The 23,738-nt window shown below is 50.2% G+C and overlaps 1 protein-coding gene across 3 annotated transcripts; it reads left to right on the top strand.

The window, feature by feature from the left end:
• Nucleotides 1–323: 323 nt before the first annotated feature.
• ZADH2 (zinc binding alcohol dehydrogenase domain containing 2) lies at nt 324–11,797 on the top strand. 3 transcript variants are annotated; one of them, XM_040264365.1, is made up of 2 exons: nt 324–662; nt 6,911–11,797. In XM_040264365.1, exons 1-2 carry the CDS (start codon nt 454–456, stop codon nt 7,833–7,835), a joined length of 1,134 nt encoding a protein of 377 aa, XP_040120299.1. In that variant the 5' UTR covers nt 324–453; the 3' UTR covers nt 7,836–11,797. The 3 variants fall into 3 exon arrangements, with proteins under 3 accessions (XP_040120299.1, XP_040120298.1, XP_040120300.1); XM_040264364.1 differs by lacking the exon at nt 324–662 and adding an exon at nt 1,007–1,087; XM_040264366.1 differs by lacking the exon at nt 324–662 and adding an exon at nt 5,383–5,475 and having other exon boundaries at nt 6,912–11,797.
• The last annotated feature ends 11,941 nt before the right edge of the window (nt 11,798–23,738 follow it).

Genomic DNA, 23,738 nt, shown 5'->3' with positions numbered 1-23,738 from the left:
CCGCCCCCCTCACCCTTTTAGAGGAGTCAAATCCTGCTTTTAGACCGTGGGGAGGGTGGGGATATCCGGTGCCTCCCTGGCGCCGGGAGGAAGGGGGAGGGCGGAGAGGATCCTTGGCCAGTCTACGCCAAGCAGATTCAAACCAAAACAAAAAGATTAAAGGAGCAGCGGCCAGGGCGCCAGCGATCCCCTGGCCCGGACCCCGGGGGTGGCACGCCCGGGAACCGCGGGGGCTGCGCGGACTAACCGCGCAGCGCGCGGCGGGGCAGGAGTGGGGAGCGGGCGCCAAACGTAGTGGGGAAGAGGCGGGGGGAGCCAAGGGGAGGGCGCGGGCCGGAGGAGGGGCGGACCCGCCCGCTCCGCCCGCCGCGCGGAGCCTCGCCTCGCGGAGCGGCCCGGACTGGGCGCGACCCCGGCCAGCGGAGGCGCAGAAAGAAGGCAGAGGCGCGGGCCATGCAGAGGCTGGCGCTCGCCGGGACCCGAGCCATCGTGGACATGTCGTACGCCCGCCACTTCCTGGACTTCCAGGGCTCGGCCATCCCTAGCGCGATGCAGAAGCTGGTGGTGACCCGGCTGAGCCCCAACTTCCGCGAGGCCGTCACCCTGCGCCGGGACTGCCCGGTGCCACTCCCCGGGGATGGAGACCTCCTCGTCCGGAACCGGTGAGCCCGGCGCGCGCCCCCCGCCCCGGCCCCGGCCCGCGCTGCGCCGCGCCGCCCCGGGGCTGTCCCGCGCCCGCTGGCATCCCCACTCCCGGCGCGCGCTCGGGCGCACAGCCCGACTTTGCGAGATCCCGGGAAGTTGAACCCGCCGCCATCTGGCGAAGGCGAACGTAATGAGACTGTTGCCGGTGTGAATATCCGATGGCACCGAACGTCCTCATAACGGAGGGTTATTTTAATTTGGGATTCCCCTCCCCTCCCCCAGCCCTCCCTCCTCCTCCCCCTCCCGCTCCCGAAATAAAACCGACGGGACCCAGAAGGGGAGGCTCCCCGCCCCGCCCACCCGCGCGCACCCACGGCTCCAGCGATCGCCTAATCTTTAGGGTGGAGTTGGGAACAGCCTGGACACAAACCGCGACGTTTAGGTAACGTGCTTTGGAGGAAGGAGGCCGGGGCCCCGGCTGGCTGTTCCTGTCCGCTCCAGGTTGGCAGCTGCCTGGCTGTGGCGGAGCCTGTCGTTAGGTGTGTTGGTGTGCACCTCGCCGGTGCCGTCTGCGTGTTGTCAGCTCTGTGTGACTGTCGTCTGTGCCCTGCAGTGTACCGCCGGGCGCGCGTCCCAGGCGGCGGGGCCGGGGCGGGGGCATGGCCGAAGGTTTTGCAGACTGAATGAGGCTCGGGTCGTCGCCCGACCTTGGGACTGTCTTTTCCACCTCCACACTGCCGATCTTAATTTGTTTCCATCTCACTAATCTTTAGTAACTGCTGAAGCAACAAGAGGGAAGGGACTTCACTCTTCAGAGCCGTGCTCGCGGCTCTGCCGGTGGGTCCCCTCGCTGCCTGACTTGCAAGCGGGGCGTCCGCTTCCTCTATCCCCCTTGGCGAGAGCGGGGCTCGCCCGCCGAGTCAGTCTGGTCTGTGGGGCGAGTGTTGCATATTTCAGGTTGAGTCATACTCTCGGAGGGAGAAGTAACTTGTGGTTGTAACCAGGTTGTCAGTGGTGTGCTCGAAAGCACTCGGTCCTCAGCGAGGACTGAAGGACCGTGTGTCTTATCTAATCAGCTTGGGGCAATGCTGAACGGTCCATTTTAGAGATTCGTATCAGTCTTCCAAACCTAGCTCGGAGACTTCGGAATTCTGACCAGGAAGTCAAACTTCTGGGAACCTGTTGGAGAGGTAGAAACCAAGTGAGCCAAAGGTGGGACTGAGTGGAGGCTGGGAAAGGGGTGGGGGTAGGGGGCGCCTGAACCGGTGAGCTGAAGTGCACCGCTGGGACCCGGGCTTCGGAGGATTTCTTCATCAGTACCAGGAACCGCTAAGGCAGTTGAGATCCAGACGCGCGTCCTGCCAAGTTGAAAAGACGGGTGGGTGTGTTCACGCAGGACATACAAAACACACGAGTGAGATGAGACTCAGATTGAAAAAATACACCGAAGAAATCCAACAGGCAAAGTTTCACGCAGGCTTTTTCTCCACCCCGCCCCCTCCCCACTCGCAACTGTGAACTGTGAGCACCAATGGTACACACCAGGCTGCTTGGGGAAAGAACACCTTTTACAAACAGGGTGTGAAGTGGGGAGGGGGCGACTGAGCGGGGCGGGCAGCGGAAGGTGTGAAGTTTCCGCACTCCCAGCAGCCGCGCGGTGGGACCCCCGCCCGCACCGCCGTGGAGGAGTTCCTGCCCGCAGGACCGGCCTGCCCGCCTGCGGGGCACCAGCTCCGCAGGGTATGCGCCCCTTCCCCGCGCTGGGTCACCAGGGCCGGTCCCCGAACTGGGTGGTCGGTCGGAGTCCTGGAGCACCGGCTGCCATGTTGGATGCTCTCAACTTGGGTTGCTTTAAGATCCACGCCTCTATCTTCCATCCACAGATGCCAAGAATCCCTTTAATATAAATAGGGTATTTATAGTCACCGCTTGACCTCTAACTTCTACCTTGAAATCCGTCACAGAAGAAGGGGGCACGTTTTCTGCTTGTGGGGATGGGGCGGACCTCTGCCTGTCCCTCTCCTTACTCTGCTGGAAAATATGCCCCTACCCCCCCAAACTGTGGGAAGATCCTTCATTCTAGCAAACGTTGTCAGTAAGGGTGGCATTTTACCGATTTTTTTTTTTAAGAATAGAGGCTCAATACTTCACTACAGGTTAGTTCATTTTAATCCCAGACCAAATCGCCCCGAACAGTGTCAACTGCATGAAAATTCTATGCAAGAGCTTCTCATTTTTTATCGTAATAATAATAATAATCTGCTCCGGAATGAATGGATTCAGCCCAAATTCACTTGTTTGGAAAGGTGTCTGGGGGGTTTTAATTGTGCTCCCTCTGACTTTCTCTTTCAGCGGAACCTTTTGCACGTGTCTTTCCATTTTAACAGAAAATACAAATTCTTTATTCACGGTGAGGGAGGTGCTTTTTAAGACATCGATTTAGCATAATCAAGCTTATCATTTAGGAAAGGTGTGAGAAGGGGGCCTAGAATCCTTCTAGAACGTGCCCACGCCTTTCCTTTATCCACTTCTGGCCTTTGGCTTTCTAACATCCGAGGAAACCCCGCTTCCCTCCTCATAAAAGAGAAGAAAATAAAAGGAGAAAGACTCCGACTCCCTTCTGGTTCAGTTCGCGCACTATTTTTAGATTTTTCTTTTTTTGCAAGATACTGCCACATTATTTCGTTTCCAAATATTTCTAACGATTTTCTGTTCAAATGTTAGATAATGGAGCAGAGTTTGTAGGACCGGCACAGAGAAGGTGGGGGATGGGGAGGGCATTTTTGATAAACCGTTTGTTGCTCAAGGGAGGGTAACTATTCCTGCTCTTTCTCCAGGCCGAGATTTTTTTTTCCTTCATTCTTCCTTTTCTTTATCCCTTTTTTCTTTTCTTTTCTTTTTTCTTTTAAGGAAGGTCTGGTTTGGCGGACTTTGTCTTCCAGTATTGAAGGTTTTGCTCTGGACTTGAGTCTTCGGGTTTGATTTTTGTTAATAGAAATCCCATTGCCTCCCCTCGGACCGCTGCCCTGTTTCACAATAAACATGACGAAAGGGCTCATCGCTTTTTAGTGTAGATAAACCGAGTGACTCCGGAAGGGTATATATTTGGGCAGAGCCCCAAACATTCCCGTTCTTTTTCCCGGGGCTCCTCGATTTTTGTCTTTTGCGTGGGTCTGCCTGTCGGATCGCTAGACCCCTGCACTCATTAAAAGCACGTAGTTTAAATTAAAGGGGTACAGACGAGTCTCCAAATGCACGCATCCCCCCTAGCGCGTCTTCTTTCTTTTTCTCGCTCACTAGCCCTGTCTGTCCGCTGCTCCCCAAACCCGGATCCCTGCCCACCGCGCCTGCCACTCTTGACCTTGTTTCTGATGGAGCCCAAGGCGCCAGCTCCCACTCCTCCCAATCCTCTACCCAAAGCCCAGGTAAGAACCAAGGCGCATCCAGGCAGTGGCGGGTCCACACCGGGCGCAGAAACGGGGGTTCAGGGAGAGGTGGGGGCTCGCAACCAGAGGCTGGGCGACTCTGGAGAGGGTGAGGTGTGCGGAGACGAGCAGGAACTCCGGATTCCTTCACCGACGACGCAGGCGATTTAAAAGAAGGCAGGGTAGGGTGGAGAGACGAAAAATGGGGGTGCCTGCGAGGCCAAGGTCACGGTCTGGCCGCTGGCGGCTACTGTCGCGAGGCCGATGAGCTCAGGAGCGCCGCGTGCCCTGGGCTCCCCTGGCACTCGATCGCCCCAGGGCCCGAGCTCGGCGGCCGGTGCGGACTGGGCGCGCCCGCTGGGATCCCGGCTTGGCCCAGGGAGGCTGAGGTCACGGTCGCGGGCCTTGGCGGCGACCCGCGCGACTCCAATCCGCTCCGGGAGTCGGACTCACGGATCGCATCTGTCCGTGGTTGCGGTGGAGAGGCCGCGGGACGACGGCACCGGCCGGGCAGTCGGTGGAGGCCGGGCACTTGCGAGGGGAGATAGTTCCAGAAGCGCGGGTTTCTGGCGCCCTGCAGGTTGGCCCGGGCGCATCGAGGGCGCCGCAGGGAGCGGGGACGTGGACCGGGCGCGGGGCGGGCCCCGTGGTCTCCGGCCCCCGCTCCAGCGCTGGCCGGGCTCCACCGCAATGTCTGATTTGGGTTTTTAAGCAAAGCCCCCTTGGTGAGCTCAAGCTGCAGCCGCCGAGCTCCCGACAGAGCCCACCCTGCTCCCCAACACGCGCGCGCGCGCGCACACACACGGGCCCTCGCTGCCCCCTCTGCGCGGGGGCCCTCGCCCCGCCGCCGCTTGTCTCCCAGGCGTGCGCCCTGCTAGGTCCTCCGCCTGCCGCCTGGAAGTGGCAACCACAGCCCCGGAAGGGGGTGCGCGGGAGTGGGGGGCGGTGATGGGACTGCCTTTTCCTCCAGCAGCCCCTTCCCGCTCGCCAGCTCCCTCCCCCCAGTTCGCTCGGGTTTGGAGATGATGGTGACCCGAGGGGCCGAGTTCAAGGTGGGGGCTCCCGCAAGGGAAGGGCTTCTGTGGTTGGAAAGGCAGAAACGCCAGCGCGGGGGCGGGGGGGGGGGGGACTGGAGGGAGGGGGCAAGACGGGAGGGGCGAAGGCCACGGGAAGGGCGAGTCTAATCCTGCTCGAGGAGAACAGAGCGGGCTGCCCGCCTCGGCCCCAACCTGTAAGCACAGCCCACCTCCCCACCCCCGCCGGCGGTCCTGCAGCCGGCCTTCCAGCCCCAGCGATCGGGCGTCCAGAGGCACCCCGACTGGGCTCGACCGCCGTCTTCCCCGAGGTCCGGAAGCACGCGCTCAGGACGCTAGGCCAGGCCTGGAGAACTCGGCAAAGTGAAAGGAAAGATGCCTGGCCCTCCCCTACCCAAAAGATGGAACGTGGGCATCTTGGCATTAAATGCCAATGAGAACCCACCACAAACCATTATTCCCACTTCTCATTACTATGTGTCCTGTTCGGGTATGGAATCCTGTAACATGATTGTGAGGCCTTGTGTCTGGTAACTTCTGAAAGCTGCTGGACTGGACGAGCCAGAAGGAGAGTTTCCTGCTTTCTTATTTCTGTTGATAAAAAATGTAGAGAGTGTCCAATCAATCGTGTATGCCGGGCACCGTCATAAGGGCGCATTTACAAGGGCTAAGTATTGTCTCTATATAAAGTGGAAGTGGGTCCTTGTGCAGGGCAGTTTGGGGTTTATTAAGTTAAATTAAAAGTAAATTGTTTTAATGAGCCCTACTTACCAGCTTCCCTCCTGCCACCAGATCCCAGCACCTTTTCCTTTCATTACAGGTGGAAATGGCGTCTTTAGGGTCCTCCCACTGTGTGTCTCGGCCACCTCCCGACATCCTTAGGAGAATGGCTTTTTTCCTTATGTATCAGGATATTTTTGTTATGAGGTATACTGAGATGAAAAAAAGCTGGTAAAAATACCAGCCTGGCAATTAAATTGACTCTGGATACCAAAGTGAAAATAATCATCTGGTATTAATCAAGTATGTCTCTGCTTCTTGTTGAGGAAAAATATAGTGTCGATTTGCTTTCCTTTTCATCTGGGAAGGACTGTAAAATGTTGGATGTTCCATAAAAATCTCTCTACCCTTATGAGACAATTTTTGTTCAATTAATCAAAATGCATATTTTCACACTGGACACAGTTACATCAGAAGGAAAATTTGCTGCAGCCTCTCTCACACTGTTTGAAACAAGCCCTGCAGTAACATGTAACAGCCAGTGACCTTGTACATTACATCAATCTTTAATAATATCATTGTCATTACTATTATTATCTGAAGTGTTAAATTGTTGCCAGAATCAATACAAGTCTACCTCTTTGAATATATTTTATCCCACTGTTGTTTTTAACATCTTTGCTAAGAGACCAATTAATTTCCAACTCATAGCTCCAGTGAAGTTTGTGTATGAGGGCTTCCTGAATTGTTTTTTCCTCTCTTTTGAAAGAAAGAGAAAGGGAATAAATGGCGTATGAAATAAATAACCTGTTTAGAGGGATGTGAAATTATTCCTAACCTAATGAAAGACTACAATACACCAAAACTCTGATATGGAATCACTGTTGAGCTCACATTTGTTTGATTTCTTTTTTTTTTCTTTTTTTTTTTTGAAGTGCATATCAAGAGTTCTGGGTGGTTTTTTTTTTTTTTCGAATTCTATCAGAATAGATAACAGCTTCACTGCCCTCCACAGTCACCAGATTTAGAGGAATAGAAAAAGCCTTGACAAAGAAAGCACCTGAATGTGTGTGTGTTTTCCTCTAGATTTGCTGGTGTCAATGCTTCTGACATCAACTATTCAGCTGGCCGCTACGACCCTTCAGTCAAGACCCCCTTCGACGCAGGCTTTGAAGGTGTGGGGGAGGTGGTGGCCTTGGGCCTCTCTGCCAGCGCTGCGTTCACAGTCGGCCAGGCTGTGGCCTACATGGCGCCTGGGTCCTTTGCTGAGTACATGGTGGTGCCCGCCAGGGTCGCCATCCCAGTGCCAGCCCTGAAACCCGAGTATCTCACGCTCCTGGTGAGTGGGACCACAGCCTACATCAGCCTGAAAGAGCTCGGGGGGCTGTCGGAAGGGAAGAAGGTCCTGGTGACTGCGGCAGCCGGGGGCACCGGCCAGTTCGCCGTCCAGCTCGCAAAGAAGGCCAAGTGCCACGTCATTGGAACGTGCTCTTCTGCCGAGAAGTCTGCTTTTCTGAAGTCTGTTGGCTGCGACCGGCCCATCAACTATAACGCCGAGCACGTGGGTGCCGTCCTGAGGCAGGAGTACCCCCAAGGTGTGGACGTGGTGTACGAGTCTGTCGGGGGAGCCACATTTGACTTGGCTGTGGACGCCTTGGCTACCCGAGGGCGCTTGATAGTGATCGGGTTCGTCTCTGGCTACCAGACTCCTACCGGCCTGTCGCCCGTGAAAGCAGCAACACTTCCAGCCAAACTGCTGAAGAAATCTGCCAGCGTCCAGGGCTTCTTCTTGAACCATTACCTTCCTGAGTTTCGAGGTGCCATGGACCACTTGCTCAAGATGTATGCGGGTGGCGAGCTGGTTTGCGAGGTGGACACCGGAGGTCTGTCTGCAGAGGGCAGGTTTATCGGCCTGGAATCAGTCTTCCGGGCCATCGATTATATGTACATGAGAAAAAACACTGGAAAAATTGTTATTGAATTACCTCCCTCTGTCAACAGTAAGCTATAAAAGCAGAACAATGGCATAAGAGAAAGAAAATGGTCATTTTATGCCCCAGAATTACTCAAATCTATTTATTTTTAGTTGGTAATAGAGATAATATTTTTTAAAAAACAAAAGTAAAGTTTAATGAATAGGTCTCTCTCTTTTCTTTGCTTCCTTTTTTTTTTTTTTTTTTGCTTTCCCTTGCCAAAAAAAAGTGCTAATAAAACTTCCCTCCATGGCACAGAGGTAAAACCTTTACCTTCAGTTCTTTACTCATGGACAGTCTCATTCCAGATTTTATTGTTCCAGGGAAATAATTAATCCCTGATGCAAGATCTGATCAAATCAGCATGTCTTCAACTTGATGAGATTTTAAAATCAGGCTTGAAAACAGTTCATGAGTTCTTTACTATGGGAGATTTTGGTATAATGCTAACAAGCTGTTAATAAATGAGAGAGAGAGCAAAAGTCAGTCACTTCTCAGAGTCCATATTCTCAGGAAATGGCCCTTCTCCTCCCATATATTACCAGCCAGTTCTCTAAATAGAAATTTGGAGGGATTCTCCCAAAACTCTGACTCTGTTAGATCATTAGAAAAAAAAATTAAATGAGCACAGACCTCTTTTAAAGAAGTATCTCTTTATTTAATGATTTTATGCACAATCATGCTAGTGAGGCATGTGTGGGATGGAAGATTTCTCTCTTCCCTTAAGAAGCAAAGTAGTGTTGAAAACTCATGGACAAAAGAGCAGGTTTGGTAAAGGGAAACTAGAGATTCGGGAGACTTTAAAAATTTAGTACATGCATGCGAAATGAAGAAGGATGTGCTCCCTCCACAGTGAGAGTCAACATAACAAAACACGGGCCGTTTGGGGAAAGCTCTGTAGACACCGAACCGAACCCTTCATCTGCCTACTAGGGTGTATCAAACAGCATCCCGCAAAGCAGACGAGCATGCATTTGCTTCTCATTGGAGACTTTGGGGAGGCGGCTTTACTCCCTGACCTGGAAGTAGAGTAGCCGCCACTGTCATGCTCCAGGTCTCCACGCGGCCTGTTGGGACAAGACGCTCCTTGTCACCATCACCTGACGTCACACCTGTGAAGGTAACCAGCCCTGTGCCTTCCCCTCTGAATCAAGCCCACAGCTGACCCACCTTCGTCCCCACCTTCCTCAGCTCCCCAAGGGCTGCTCCGGTTTTCATCGCTGAGGTGGGAACCCCATCCTGCCTTTCTAGCGAAGCCACGCCCACCAGACTGGTTTTCAGAGCCCTGGGTTTCAGCGTCTCTAACAGGCTAAACAAATAGACACCCGATTAGAGATAGTCTAGGAAACTTGGTGACCGCATTTAACTTGCCTCTCCTTCTGTCTGAGGAGCAAGGCAGTGCTACCGCTGAAGAGCTGTTAGGATCTATTTTACAAGATTTACTCATTTTCAGGTACCTAATGTAGCTGCTAGCGTGCATGCACAACAATACAATTTATATGGTAAATGGGGCCAAATAATGGCTTCACTGAATGTTATGGCTGCACTGAAGGGAAATGTCACGGTAAATAGTTGCCAAATTATGGATCATGCCGGAGTGTCACAACTGCACTAAAGACAAATAGCACTGGAGGCTATTGCCACTGTGACGCTTTTGAGTTATGAAGAAGGGTAACAGCCCGATGGGAGGCTCTTTGCGTCCTCATTATAGCAAGGGGTTACTAGTGCAGGGTACCAGAGAAGCCAGGCCAGTGTGCTGCTCAGTTATTAATCTGTCCCTTTCAGACCTAACAGCTGTAGCGAAACCGAAGGGGACTTGGCCTCCCTTTTAGAGACCCAAGCAAACAAAGGGGAGGGGACAGGTTTTATGAATGTAACTGCAAGGGAATGACTGGTAGTGGAGCAACGCTGTAATCAAATCAGCTCATCAGAGAATATTATTCACTGTAAGGTACTCTCTGTCTGATAGGCTTAGTTGTGTCCTAGGCAGACAGAAGTGTGAAGTCTAAGCAATCATGGGCTTTCTCCCTCTGTCAAGACTTGAGCAGTAAGGACATTGCCAACTAAATTGCTTCTTCTAAACTGAAGTGCGTCCCGGTTTCTTTCATTTTAATGGGAGAGTAATAAAGATGAAAGACCAACATTTTAACGGATGGATCCCTGAAGCTATAGAATAGAAATTTATTATGTTTTGAAGGCATACACTAAATTCAGCTATGTAAAAAAAAAAAATTATTCAAACAACCAGGTTTAAAATAAAATATAATCTGAAAACCTCATGTTCTGTCTCTCCCCAAACTAAAAAACTACAGCGCATACTGTTTTCATTTATTCTTAGAAAACAAGCATGAAAGATTCCGCCCATTCAGATAATGCCAAAAATATGTTTAAACTTTTTTTCTTATTCTTCTGAAAAATGATTTGTAAATTGAGGGTCATAGTTCAGCATCAGTTTCATCTTCTGGGATTATCGTTCAAGCCCAGCCTCTAATGGGAGGTGAAATGGTGCGATCCTCTCTCCGCCTTTCTTCTGAACTGTATTACATATCACAAAAAGTACATCCATAATTCAGGGCAATTGTCAGTCTTTGTTTTAGAGACTGGGCCGGGGCTGAACGATCCTGGTGGATGAATTATTTCTGGGTTCTCAGGGTGGCCTTCTCCTCACATCAGCCTTGAGGTCCCCGGCTGGGCAGATGGAGAGCCTTGGCTCCAGTTAGCATGCCAAGAAACAAGGGAGTCCCAGCTATTCCCTCCCGTTCCATTGTGATTTGTAAAAGGCCAAATGCTCTTCCTTCAAATTTGTTTTTGTACACAGAAAATACTAACAATGTCATTCCAGGTCGATTTGATGATGACCTCCATTGTTCACCACCTTCAGCATTAAAAAAAAAAAAATCAGGAAATAGTTTGCAGAGAAACTACACAGAAGTTTTCATGATGTGCTCTAAAAATTGTTATTATATGATTTCATCTGAATGGAGTTTCTCAGGAGGAGGATAGCGCCTTTATAAATGGTCATTAGTATTACATTCAGTATTTATCTAATGAAAGTGCAGTGACAAGTTGCGCTTCTTATTACAATGAAAATGTTGCATTATATACTTAAAGCTAATGAGGATGTAACGTCCTTGGTACAACACAGACCTCCTTTTTTGTGTGTGTTCACCCACCACAAGATGCTGGAAACTTGACAAATGATATCATTTAAGACATGCCTGCCGTAGGGACCTGCTTTTTGGCTTCCTGTTTCTGGCTTTTATTTGGGTAACATTTATAATGGCCACCCGACTTGTAATGGGCAGTGTTTTAACCCCTTCATAGAGCTCCCAATTAGCGTGAATTTACTACTTGCAGGATTTCCTTTAAAATGGGGCAGGGAGTGCTCAGGACTGAAAATATGTCTCTTGATCACTTGACCACATGTGCGCATGGGATAAATAGCATATTTTAGATTTATATGAAAACAGACGAGCAGGATGCAACTTTCAGGATAAAAAAGATAGGAGAAGACAGAGCACGATCAGCTGTGGGCCTGAGTTTCCCAGGGCTCACAGCACAGGGTCTATGAATGCAGCCCAGGTGCAAATGGCCTGATTTGGTGCACTCATGGTTACTGCTCTCCATACCGTCTAGTGTCTTGTTTTATTAAATTGCTTGCTATTTATAGTACTTGTTTAGAGACAAAATGTATGCAAACTTTATTAGCTAATTTTGGGGTTTATTGGTTTTTTTTTTTTAATTTGGGTTTTCTGTAACTAATATTCTAATGGAATTGTGATCATATTTCAGAAGTCCAAATATAAAACTCTGAATTCTCAATACTACTAGTGTGGGCATTTTAACCTTGGAATTCCATTTTTTTGTAGACCTTTAGTATCATGTTATTCGACTTGTGAAAGGAGGAATGTTTGATACAAGAACCTTATTACTGTTAACATGAGCAAAGTATGGAATATTGGCCCAAAAAAAGCTACACAATAAATAATATTTCCCAATATGTATCAGTTCATGTAATTCTTGATAGTAGAGTTGATTTTTTTTAAGTCAACTAAGATACATATTTTAATTCTGTATGCTTGGGTCTTCTGTATTCTTCTTTCCCTAGATTGAGAAGTTAATGGGATGCGAAAACAAGACTAAAAATGGCCAGGAATTCATACTGTCTTAGCATCTGCTTTTTAAATTTTTGTTGAAATAGAGTTGATTTACAGTGCTGTTAGTTTAAGGTGCACAGCAAAGTGACTGGGTTGTGTGAATATATATGTACAATAATGTATATATATTATATAATAATGCATATGTGTATTCTTTTTCAGATTTTTTTTCCATTACAAGTTATTATAAGATATTGAGTATAGTTTCCTGTGCTATATAGTAAGTCCTTGTCAGCAACATGGATAGACCTCAGGATTTAAGGAGCATACTAAGTGAAACACATCAGACAGATAAATACAAATATCCTGTGATATCACTTATATGTGGAATTTAAAATATGACACGAATTTATTTACAAAGCAGAAATTGACTCACAGACATAGAAAACCAAGGGGGAAAAGGGTAGGTTTTAAATTAGGAGGTAAGGATTAAAATATACACACTACTATAGATAAAACAGATAACCAGCCTCCGTTCTTGATAAGATGGTTTGGTCCAGTGTGGACCTGCCCTTCAGCGCTTGCTCACAGCATCTGGGGAGGCACAGACCCTGTCAGGAAATGAGTCTTGCATCTCTGGAGCAGTCGGTAAGTACCCCAAGGAGTGCAGTTTAGGGAAAGTGATACACGCCTCATACGTGCAGGCACGCATGAACCAAAAGTGCAGGTTCCAACAGCCCCCCAAAGCAAGAGTTTCCCTTGAAGGGAGCTATTCGACAGTGTCTTTCTGCCAACGTGAAATTAAAATAATAATTAAAACACACCCTGCTGACTGGTGGTAATGTCCAATAGGGAAGATGGACTTACGCTCAGAGCTCAGGAAAACGGCCCATAAATCGTCAGCTACCATTATGCACTATCCCTTCCATGTAAAGAGTGGAACTGAATCTTAGAATGACCTGAGCCTGTGGTCTCTCTGGCTGGTGGGAGATGCGGAAGCATGTTTAGGGAAGAGACGCTGTCCAGCTTGGAAGTTTGGAAGTTTGCATTACCCTGTGTGTGCCAGCCCCTGGGCGCAGGGGAAGGCAGCTCGCAGGCACACTGGAGGGAGCCTGGGAGGCTCTCTGCTCATCACAGATGAGAAGACTCCAGTGACCTTTAAATGGTAAAATTTGGGATTTAAGAGACAACCTAGGGCTTCCCTAGGGGTCAAGTGGTCAAGAATATGCCTGCTAATGCATGGGGATATGGGTTCGATTCCTGGTCTGGGAAGATTCTGCATGCCGTGCAGCTGCGAAGCGTGTATGCCACCGCTACTGAAGCCCTTATTCCCTACAGCCTGCGCTCAGCAACAGGGGCCTGCGCTCTGCAACAGGAGAGACGCCACCACGACGGGACGCCCTTGACTCCAGCTAGAGAGTAGCCCTCAGTTGCCGCAACTAGAGAAAGCCTGCACGCAGGGAAAAAAAAAAAAGGATAAAATACATTATATATATATTATATATATATATATCTTTTTTTTAAAAGAGAGACAATCTGGTTCTACTCACTTTATAAATGGAGAAAGCAAGACCCAAGATTAGGTACCTTGTCCAAGGTCGCAGACAACAGCCAGAGTGCAGGCACGCTCCTTTCCAGGGCACCAGACTGTCTCTGTCTCACCCTTTCATAAGATCCTGAGGTCCTGCCCTCGATGCCTGATTGAAAGTGTCACAGAATAACAGCTGCCTCTGTTATAAATCTTCTGTTGGGTGAGGTGGTGACCAAACCAGAAAGAATATCATGGTTCTGACCACAAAGTGTGTTCCACTCAAGACCCCCCTTTAATCCAGCACAAGTGAGGTGTTCAGACCGCTGACTTCTGTGTCATCTAATTATCGCACTTCCCTTGTAGCCTGGTGGTTAAAGAATCCTCCTGCCAATGAAGGAGACGTGGATTTGATCCCTGGGTTGGGAAGAAACCCTGGAGGAGGAAATGGCACCCCTCTCCAGTATTCTCGCCTGGAGAATCCCATGGACGGGGGAGTCTGGAGGGGTACAGTCCACGAGATGACAGAGTTGTACACGACTGAGCAAATAAGTGTTCGTGCACACACATACATCTAAATACCACACAGCCTTTTCGGGAGGAAAAAAGAAGCTCAACAGAATTAAGGGCTGAATGACCACAATTTAGTTTTAATGCGACAAAGGTCTGATCTGTCAATATATTCTTATGTGTCAAATCATGAATATCAAATAGAGAAAACATTTATCACCCCTTCTTGAGGGCTTATTTCCCTCAAGTATTTAACTTGCATATGTTCTCGCCTATAGAGCTTGGACAATGTTAGTAACAGCAAAATATCTAGAATCTGAACTGGCTGATCCTCCTGAAATGGAATTCTGAATCTGGCAGCTTCCAGGCTGCAGTGGCTGGATGCACACACCCACAGTGGGAGGCGCCCTAGGGTGAAGGGGCGCATGCGAGGAGAGACCGCGGTGGGGCCACGTCTCCTGTTCCCACGGCTAGAATCTCATCCTCTGTACAAAGGTCAGATCATAACTAAGGCTCGGAAGCAAGCCCTTCAAAACCACACAACACTGAACATTCCTGTCTTTCTACATCATTTCTGTCTTCCTCGAACTCATGCATAAGAGGCGCAAACTTTCAGCTTTACACGAACACATCCTTTCGCAAGAGAAACAGCTTCTTTTCACACTGAGAGTCCCTCCACAGGAACAGCAACAACCAACGTCAAAGGCAATCTCAATTGGTCGAAAGCCTCATTTCCCACCAGGGGACCGGAAGCAATAGTGGTCCCTCTGTATGTTGTTGGAATTTACATTTGGAAATTGGATTGTCTCCTTGAGGGTTTTTTTTTTTAATCAAAGTAACTTCGGAGAATTACTTACATGCCGGTGCGCTGGGTACCGGAGACGAGGTTGAGCTCAAGAGCCCAGGTCTCACCCCAGCTGTAACAATGAAAGTGCTGTCATTGTCTTTACTGAAGGGTGTTTCTCATTTCAATTTTCACACGTACTTTATGTAACATCTTAGAACGTGCTTACCAATTAGAATACAACGTCACTGCCTTCCCCTCTTTCCTATAAAAATTGAAAAAGGAGAATGATGCCCATTTTACAGATGGGAAAATGCAGTGCAGAAAAGTGACTTTCCTGGATCACTTAGTCACTTGTTGAACAAAGACTTGGGATCCAAGGCTGTTTTCCACTCGAGAATGCAGTGTCCCCAGCTTTCATGTACGCACGCTCACCTGTCACAACAGAGCTCCTGACTCAGCAGGTCCGGGGGGGCCTGGGAGCCTGCATTTCCCAGGGCTGCTGACACCAAGCCTGCACAGTGAGCAGCAAGGCCCTGGGTCTCACAACCTTTGAAGAGACTACCATCCCACAAAATGCTGTTTTATAGAGCATTTCTGAGCAAGCTGTAGGTGACCTAGGAATGAATTACAGAGCACGTGCTTAATACAGCTATGAAAATGCATTTTATCCTTGAGTTTTTGGCTCCTTTACTTTGACCATCAGCTGTGACGCCCGTCACCTGTCTATTGGAGGGCTCTGGTGGTGAGTGTTTTCACCTAGTTCTAAGTGGGGCAGAAGGAGGCATAGAAAGGGCACAGAAGTGTCCCGGGACTGCAGTGCCATGAAGATCATGGCACCTGATCCCATCCCTTCAGAGCAAATAGATGGGGATAAAGGGGAAACAGTGGCAGATTTTATTTTCTTGGGCTCCAAAATCACTGCGGATGGTGACTGCAGCCATGAAATTAAAAGACACTTGGCTGCTAAGAAAAGCTGTGACAAACCTAGACAGTATATTAAAAAGCAGATACATCACTTTGCCAACAAAGGTCTATATAGTCAAAGCTTTGGTTTTTCCAGGAGTCATGTATGGATGCAAGACTTGGACCATAAAGAAGGCTGAGAACCAAAGAATTGATGCTTTTCAATTGTGGTGGAGAAGACTCTTTATGAGTCCTTTAGACTGCAAGGAGATCAAACCAATCAATCCTAAAGGAACTCAACCCTGAGAAATCATTGGAAGGACCGATGCTGAAGCTGAGGCTGCAATACTTTGGCTACCTGTTGCAAAGAGCCAACTCATTGAAAAAGATCCTGATTCTGGGAAAGATTGAGGGCAGGAGGAGAAGGAGGTGACAGAGGATGAGACGGTTGTATGGCATCACCAAGTCAATGGATATGAGTTTGAGCAAACTCCAGGAGAGAGACAAGGACAGGGAAGCCTGGAGTACTTACTGCAAGCCATGGTGGGACATGACTTCGCGCTGGAATAACAACTGGAGAACAGTATGGAGTTTCCTTCATACTGCAATCCCACTCCACTGCTGGGCACACACCCCAAGAAAACCATAATTCAAAAGCATACATGTACCCCAGTGTTCACTGCAGCACTATTTACAGCTGCCAAGATATGGAAGCAGCCTAAATGGTCATCAACACATGAATGGATGAAGAAGATGTGGTACATATATACAGTGGAGTATTACTTGGCCATAAGAAAGGATGAAATAATGCCATTTGCAGCAGCATGGATGGACTTAGAGAGTGTGAGACTGAGTGAAGCAAGTTATCATAAGACAAATATCATATGGTATCACTTATATGGAGAATCTTAAAAAGAAACAAATGAACTTATCTACAAAACAGAAATAGAGTCACAGATGTAGAAAGCAAATTTATGGTGACCAGGGGGGTTAAGGGGGTGGGGTGAGAATAAATGGGAAAATTGAGATGGACATAGTCATACTACTGTACATAAAATAGATAACTAATAAGGACCTGCTGTATAGCACAAGGAACTCTACTCAATATTCTGAACTGACTTATATGGGAAAAGGATCTGAAACAGTGGGGATACGTACATGTGTGTATATAATTGCGCTTTGCCTCCCCAAGCGGGTGCTCTTTGTCCCAGGCTTCCTGAATGGCAGCGTGGGCTGAAGCGGCAGCCCCCCCGCCCCCCGCCGCCCCTGCACCAGGCTTGGCTCATCCAAACCACAGGGAGGCGTGTCTCCCCAGGGGGGCAGGAGGGGCCTGTCGCCCCGCCCCTGGGCCCCATCCCGCTGGTCTGGCGTCGCCGTGACAACCTGTCTGCACCGCCCTCTGAGTTACTTGTCATCGTATAATCTGAGGTCCGGGCATCCGCTCCGCTGGCACCCTCTGGTGTTGGGTACCAGTGGACCGGAGTGAGCCGAGGACCAGCGCCTCCTCCTTCACTCGAGGACCCTGCCGGGTGCGGGAGCGTCTGTGACTGCTGCCCATGGCCCAGGCGATACGAACAGAGAGGGGCCCAGGCCCAATTCGGTGGGCGAGTGGCCGCTGGAGGGTTGTCACGCTAACCTGTGCCAGCCGGCCGCCTTCCCTGCTCCTGTCCTCTCAAGAGAATACTCCGGCAGCGATCTCGTTACGCGCACACGTGTGTGTTTCCTGTTTCCAGGCTCTTCTCGCGCCCCACACGCGCTGAAGGAGGAGACTGTGGTGCTGACAGGAGGGTTTGTCTGCTCTCGCCCCATCCTGCGGGAGCACCGGGAGGCCAGGACCCCGGGAGAGCACAGCCTGTGCGGGGGCAGGGGGAGGGCAGAGGCCTGGCTGGGCGTGGAGGCCCTGGGCTGGGGTTCAGGGGGTAGGGAACCCCAGAGGACGGCCGCCTGCAGCACAGGGGCCCCGTCCACCAGCTCGGGCACCCTCGGCTCCACCAGAAGGCACTGAGTTGCCGTGGGAGCACCAAGGACCCCCACCACGCAACCCTGCTCGCTGGAACCCTGCACGAAGGGAAGGGAGGTGCCTGGGAAGGGAGGCGGGTATTCAACAAGCTCCTACTGAGCTCCAGGCTCTGTGCTGAGCACCAGATGCACTGACTTCTCCGAATCCCCTGAACAGTGTGTTCTAAAAGAAAACAAACCGTCAGTTGGACCCACACATGTAATGCAAAATGTTGTTGTGGCCACAGGAACAAACCTGAAATCACTTTTTCTCATGTTCTTTACTGAGCCCAATGTATCCAAAATATTATAATTTCAACTCGTAATCAATACCAAAATCATCAAGATATTTTAATTCTTATTTGTAAACAAGCCACATTTCAAGTGCTTAGTCGCTGAGAGGCTCAGGCCTATCGAACTGGGGACCAGGGATCTGGGCTGTGTGCCTACTAGGGGAGGTTCTGGGCTGTGAGCCCAATGTGGGGGCTGTTCTGAGGTCAGTGGGGGTGGGGGTTCCTGGGCTGTGAGCTCAGGCACCAGTTTTAAATTTAGTATTGTCTAAACATCTCACTTATACTGGGCCAGATCTTGACTCAGCTGGTTGTCTAATAACCTCTTTCATTCATGCAACCACCTCGTAAGGCAGGATCACTATTATCATCACCCCACTTTACAGAGAGGAAAACCGAAGCCACGGAACTAGTGAATAAAACTGCTGGGTAAGCAGGTGGAGCTAGTGGAGATGTGGTTTCCAATCCCTGGCTCGGGAAGATCCCTGGAGGAGGGCGTGGCAACCCACTCCAGTATTCTTGCCTGGAGAATCCCATGGACAAAGGAGCTTGGCAGGCTGTAGTCCATGGGGCCGCAGAGAGTCAGACACCGCTGAGCCTAAGCGACTAACACTTTCACTTTTAGGACCTAGGTGGCCTGGCTCCGCCATCTGCAAGATTTGCTGCCCTGGGTGTGCGCCTCAAACCACTCACTCCAGGCTTCCCCTCCAGGAAACCAGGCCTCAGCGGAGTGCCCACGCAGACTACGGATTGCACAGTGAGGTCTGCCTACTATCCTCCGCTGGGGAACCAAAGGCTCTGGGGGCCCCGATAGTGAGCCTGGGAGACCACTTAGGTTCCCATCCTGTCCCCAGGCTTCTCTGCCCTGAGCTTCCTGCACCTGGTGTGGTCTGGGACGAGCCGTGATGACCTCCCAGGATTCCTGTGGCTGCTCTGGCAAGTAGTAACCCCCTGGTGGAGCCCTCACCCAGGGGCCCTGGATGTGGGAGCAGCTCTGGCCCCACAGGGAAGGGGGCTGGAGATAGGGACAGCCTCCCTCCCCATTCCTCTCTCTTCCCGTCTTCCTCCTCTGCTCTCTCCCTTCTTCACCTACTTTAGAAAAAGATGGAAACCATTGCCTCTGCTTCCCCGTGCAATTCAACTACTAGGTTTAAGATCTGTTAAAATGTTCCCCAATCCTAGGATTCAGATCTTAATTGTATTATTCTTACATGAAAGAGAAACTGTAGGTACATTTTCTGTTTATTAAAAAAAAAAAAAAAGTCACATGTGGAACGGCACGTTTCGGTTGCACAACGCTGCTGGTATGTTATTTATTGCAAAGGAAAATTATCGTGCTGATAAGAAAATAGTGTCACTTAAAAATTAGGTGGTTCCCAATCAACTTATGACAGTAATTGCTGCAGTGTCCTCTTTGATTTAGATATAGTAATATCAATGTAATTGCCACTGGGAAAAAATTATAATGGCTGTTAATGATAACTAACACATAAATGGCAATGAACAGGAACATGTATTTTATATCGGATTCAGCCCTAGAGCAGCCGTAAGAAACCCAGTGGTTTCAGCAATCTGGCGCCGGTCCCTCATAGCGCCAAGCCCCGGAGTTCTCCCTTGTAAACGAGAGGGTGGGTGATGGCGGGGAGTGCAGGGGCGTCCTCAGCCTCTCCTGGGCTCAATAACGGGGGTCCTCACCGCACATTCCCCCATTCAGAGGTAGGAATGCAAGAGGAGCCAATGGCCCAGAACCGGGAAGGTGCGAGAAGTTCACTCGGAGGTCGTCCAGGGCCTCTGCTCACTCCCCGAGCCCTATTCTCTGCTCTAAACATGGTCTCTGTCCCCCGCACAGACTCCAGGGGAGCCAGAAGTGCCCTGGTTCTGTGTTGACAGCATCTGATTTCCCTCCCGGCCCAGCCCAGCGAGGTTTGCCAACTGAAGATGCTCCCTGTGGAGAAGGCGGTGGACAAGACGGGTGGCCCTCACGGCCCACTGTCCCCTGGTGGGCCTGGGTCCCGCGTGATGCAGGGGCATATCCACTGATGGGACAGGCTCTTTGTCGGGAAGACACTTTATTCCAGCTCTTAAGGGGATGAATTACCTGGATGCCATTTGAGCTTAGTCCTTAACCTATTTGCTTCCCTGCAACGTGGGAGACCCAAGTTTGATCCCTGGGTCAGGAAGATCCCCTGGAGAAGGAAATGGCAGCCCACTCCAGCATTCTTGCCTGGAAAATACCTGGACCAAGGAGCCTGACAGGCTACAGTCCATGGGTGCCAAACAGTTGGACACGACTGAGCGATTTCACTTTCTCTCTTTCTTAACCGATTTCACTTGTTAGTGCCCGCTGTCGCCTAGTAAAGAGGGAGCCCTGGAGAGGTGAGGCTCCAGGCAGGAGGCACTTCGGAGGGAAGGGCCTCCCTGGACTCAGGCGGGCCTGGGGGCCTGGGGGCCGGGCAGGACTCTGCCCCACTCCCTGGACACAGGCGAGTCGCAGGGCTGCAGAGAACAGCCAAGGAGGGCTTGGGCTGCACAGGTGGGCCCAGAACGTCCCGTGGGCCCAGCTTTCCCACAGAGGGGGCTGGACATTCCTGTTGAGGCCTTGGGAGAGGGACCCTAATCCTGCAGACCTGAGGGATCTGAGAGCCTTCGGAGACACTAACCAGGACAGCAATGTCTACCCTTCACTTCACACTGGGCAAGGCGCCACGCTAACTGCCGACTCAGACCTCATTTTACTCAAGGCGAACACCACAGGTGGTTTCTAATCTTCGTCCTGTTTCACAGAAACGGGGAGGCACAGAGGCGGGGTCAGTTGCCTATCGTCACGCAGTGTCAAAGCCAAGTTTGGGGCGAGCCAATGGACCACAGAGCCTGTCCTCCGGACCAACATCACACTTGCAGATGGTGCTGGTGAGAGTCTGTGCCTGAGAACTTTGGCCCATATAACCTACAAGGTTCCATCCAACTTCATAGCCTATGATAATGTGAAGCCTGATGGACGTAAGAGGCACAGACATTTCCAGAGTGTGGGGTGATGCCGGGGCTCCACCCGGGGCATAGTCATCAGTAGCCCTGGGCAGCAAGAAGTCCCTGGGCACCCCTGGCAAGGGGGCAGGCGGGGGCCTTCTTCCTGATCCTCTGTGCAGTCAAGGCTGGTGACAGAGCACCTCTCGAGTGAGTCATCTTTGATTCCAGAAATTTCTTCCAACTCCTGACTCTGATTCTCCGAGTTTATTTCATCTTATCAGCAGGTGTCAAGGAAAAGATTTCCACACCCTTATGACTCAGCCTTTCTTATCTGAGCAGTGATTCCCCGCCACTCCCCGTCCAGCTCTGACCTTCTGAGTCTCACACAGATATGGGGTGTCCATCCCCCCCTCACCAGGAATGCATGTCTTTCGCCTCCCTTTCCTTCACTTTCTTTCCCCAACCTGCCCCCACTCAACACTGAAAAAATAGTACACGGCCATTGTCTATTGACCTAGGAAAACTTCCATGGAGTCTGAATTATCTAAAGAGCACATTGCTCCTCCAGTATTTTCCCTGCATGCCGCACATTTCAATGATTTGATTTATTAAGAGCGGTGTAAAAGCTACGGGCTTCCCTGATGGCTCAGATGGTAAAGAATCCGCCTGCAGTGTAGGAGACCCAGATTTGATCCCTGGGTCAGGAAGATCCCCTGGAGAAGGGAATGGCAACCCACTCCAGTGTTCTTGCTGGGAAAGTATCATGGACAGAGGAGCCTGGTGGGCTACAGTCTGTGGGGTCACAAAGAATGCCATTCCTAGAACCCCAGCCAGGAGAAATCATCAGAGATGAGCAGAAATATTTGTGTAGGAAGCTTTTTATCACGGTGTAATTCATAGCACATCCCTGGGCAGGAATATAATGTATCCATTAAAATCATTAAAGAAATTTCATGATGCACAATCAAATAAAAGATATCAGATGATAAAGCTGTACACACTTGTATAGCATGACAGAGATTTTTGTAAATCATATATGCATTTAAAAAGCCCCAAAGGAAATCAGCTAAAATGGTAGCAATGGTTATTTCTCAACATCAGCAGCAGAACATATTGCTACTTTACATGGTTTTCTGTATTTTCTGAATATTCTATTGTAACCATATGTGTTTTATTTAAAAAGTAAATAGCCTTTTAGTCATTTCTATGTTAGTAATAATAAGAGCCAACTCATTAGAAAAGACCTTCATGTTGGGAAGGATGGAAGGCAAAAGGGGAAGCAGGCGGCAGAGGATGAGATGGTTGGGTGGCATCACTGATTCAATGGACATGAATCTGAGCAAACTCTTGAGGATGGTGAAGGACAGGAAAGCCTGGCATGCTGCCGTCCATGGGAAAGAGTCGGGCATGATTTAGCGACTGAACAGCAACAAAAAAAGTTAAAAATGCACTCGACATCGCTTCAGGTCTTTTTAAAATCCCTTGTGGGGTCGGTAACCAGGCACGCAGGGCGTCCACTCCTGGGGGAGGGAGTGTCTCAGGAAACCGCACATTCCATGGAGGGCCACACAGCTGCCGCTGACCGCCGATCCAGAGAAGGTGGAGAGACCAGCATCACCCCCCAACCCCTGCCACCCACTACGGATGGTTAAGAATATCAGCAGGACTGGAGCCCTTTACTTGGGGGTAAATCGCACCTAACGTCAGCCCTGATCGCGTCCTTGGTGACGTTTCGAGATCCTGGGCCAGCGGCATGCCCCCCACTCCCGACTTTCGCTGCCTGACAGATGCATGAGAAGAGACACGAGACATGTTGGAGAGAAAGGAGGCAGGCCTTCTAACAGAAGGCCACACACTGTCAGCCGCAGAGGATGCACGCTGAAAACCAGCATTCGCTGAATCCAAAAGGTGAGCGGATTGGGCATTCATAATATGCAACCAGAAACGAGCTGGAAGTTAGTTCTGGATGAAAAAGATGAAAATCACAGATTTAGGTACCAAAGAGCTGTGTCTGCTGGCCGCTCTGCAGCTGTGGGTTTGAATCGTTGTCACTTCTCTTCATGTGTTTATGGCCAGAGATCACTTTTGTCTGGGGCAGATTCACTGGGTACGGGTTTTACTGCGAGCAAGTCACGATGTTTCATCAAAGCATTTTACTGTATCAAACCATAAGTCCAAACAACCAGCTAAAAGGCTCCGGTTTCTAAAACACCCGCTACTTCACTGAGTTCTGGCCCGGGATTGGGCACTGAGGGTCCGCGGGGCAAAGGCAGCTCACCAGCCCCATCTCCTCTCCTTACTGAGATGAGGATATAGCTGGGTCCAGCCCCTACGGCCTCGGAGCCGAGTGAACAGGAGGCCTGCGGACATGTCCAGCCAGGCTGACAGCCGCCCTGCCCCGGGGGCCTCCCTCTTACTGGCTCAGGCCTCGCAGGCCCTCAGACAGCCTAGAAAAAAAAAACCCAGGACCCAGACCGGCCTGCGCCAGCACCTGGTCAGTAACGCCCCTGTCTCACCTCCAACACGAGGGGAAAAAACCACATCTACTGTGTTCAGCTGAGAAATGTGGGTTTACCTGTTTCAACAGCTGTCAGATCCCTAATGAATGTGGACGGACACCCAACTTTGAGCCTGTTTTACACAGCCACTCTTGTGTCTGGGGTATTTTTTCAGAAAATTACAAAGTGAGAAACCAGTGGGCTCAATTTCATTTATGGATTTCCCTTCCAAACCAATTCAGGCCGAAGGGAAGAAGGAGACATCTCAGCTTCATGGGACCTGAACAAGGGTCTCCGGGTGAGAGTCTGAAACTTAAAGACTCACCTTCATTGCCGCCCCAAGAACAGTGCCGTCAGAGGTGA

The sequence above is a fragment of the Oryx dammah genome, unplaced genomic scaffold, assembly GCF_014754425.2.
Source record: "Oryx dammah isolate SB20612 unplaced genomic scaffold, SCBI_Odam_1.1 HiC_scaffold_22, whole genome shotgun sequence".
Taxonomy (NCBI): domain Eukaryota; kingdom Metazoa; phylum Chordata; class Mammalia; order Artiodactyla; family Bovidae; genus Oryx; species Oryx dammah.
Note: the sequence above shows the minus strand (reverse complement) of the source record. Positions and strands in the feature narration are given on the sequence as shown.

Bases quoted from the DNA above. Each gene is read 5' to 3' on its own strand.
- ZADH2 (XM_040264365.1), top strand. From the start codon at position 454: ATGCAGAGGCTGGCGCTCGCCGGGACCCGAGCCATCGTGGACATGTCG. The intron at 663-6,910 runs GTGAGCCCGGCG...GTTTTCCTCTAG, and splicing joins GACCTCCTCGTCCGGAACCG to ATTTGCTGGTGTCAATGCTT.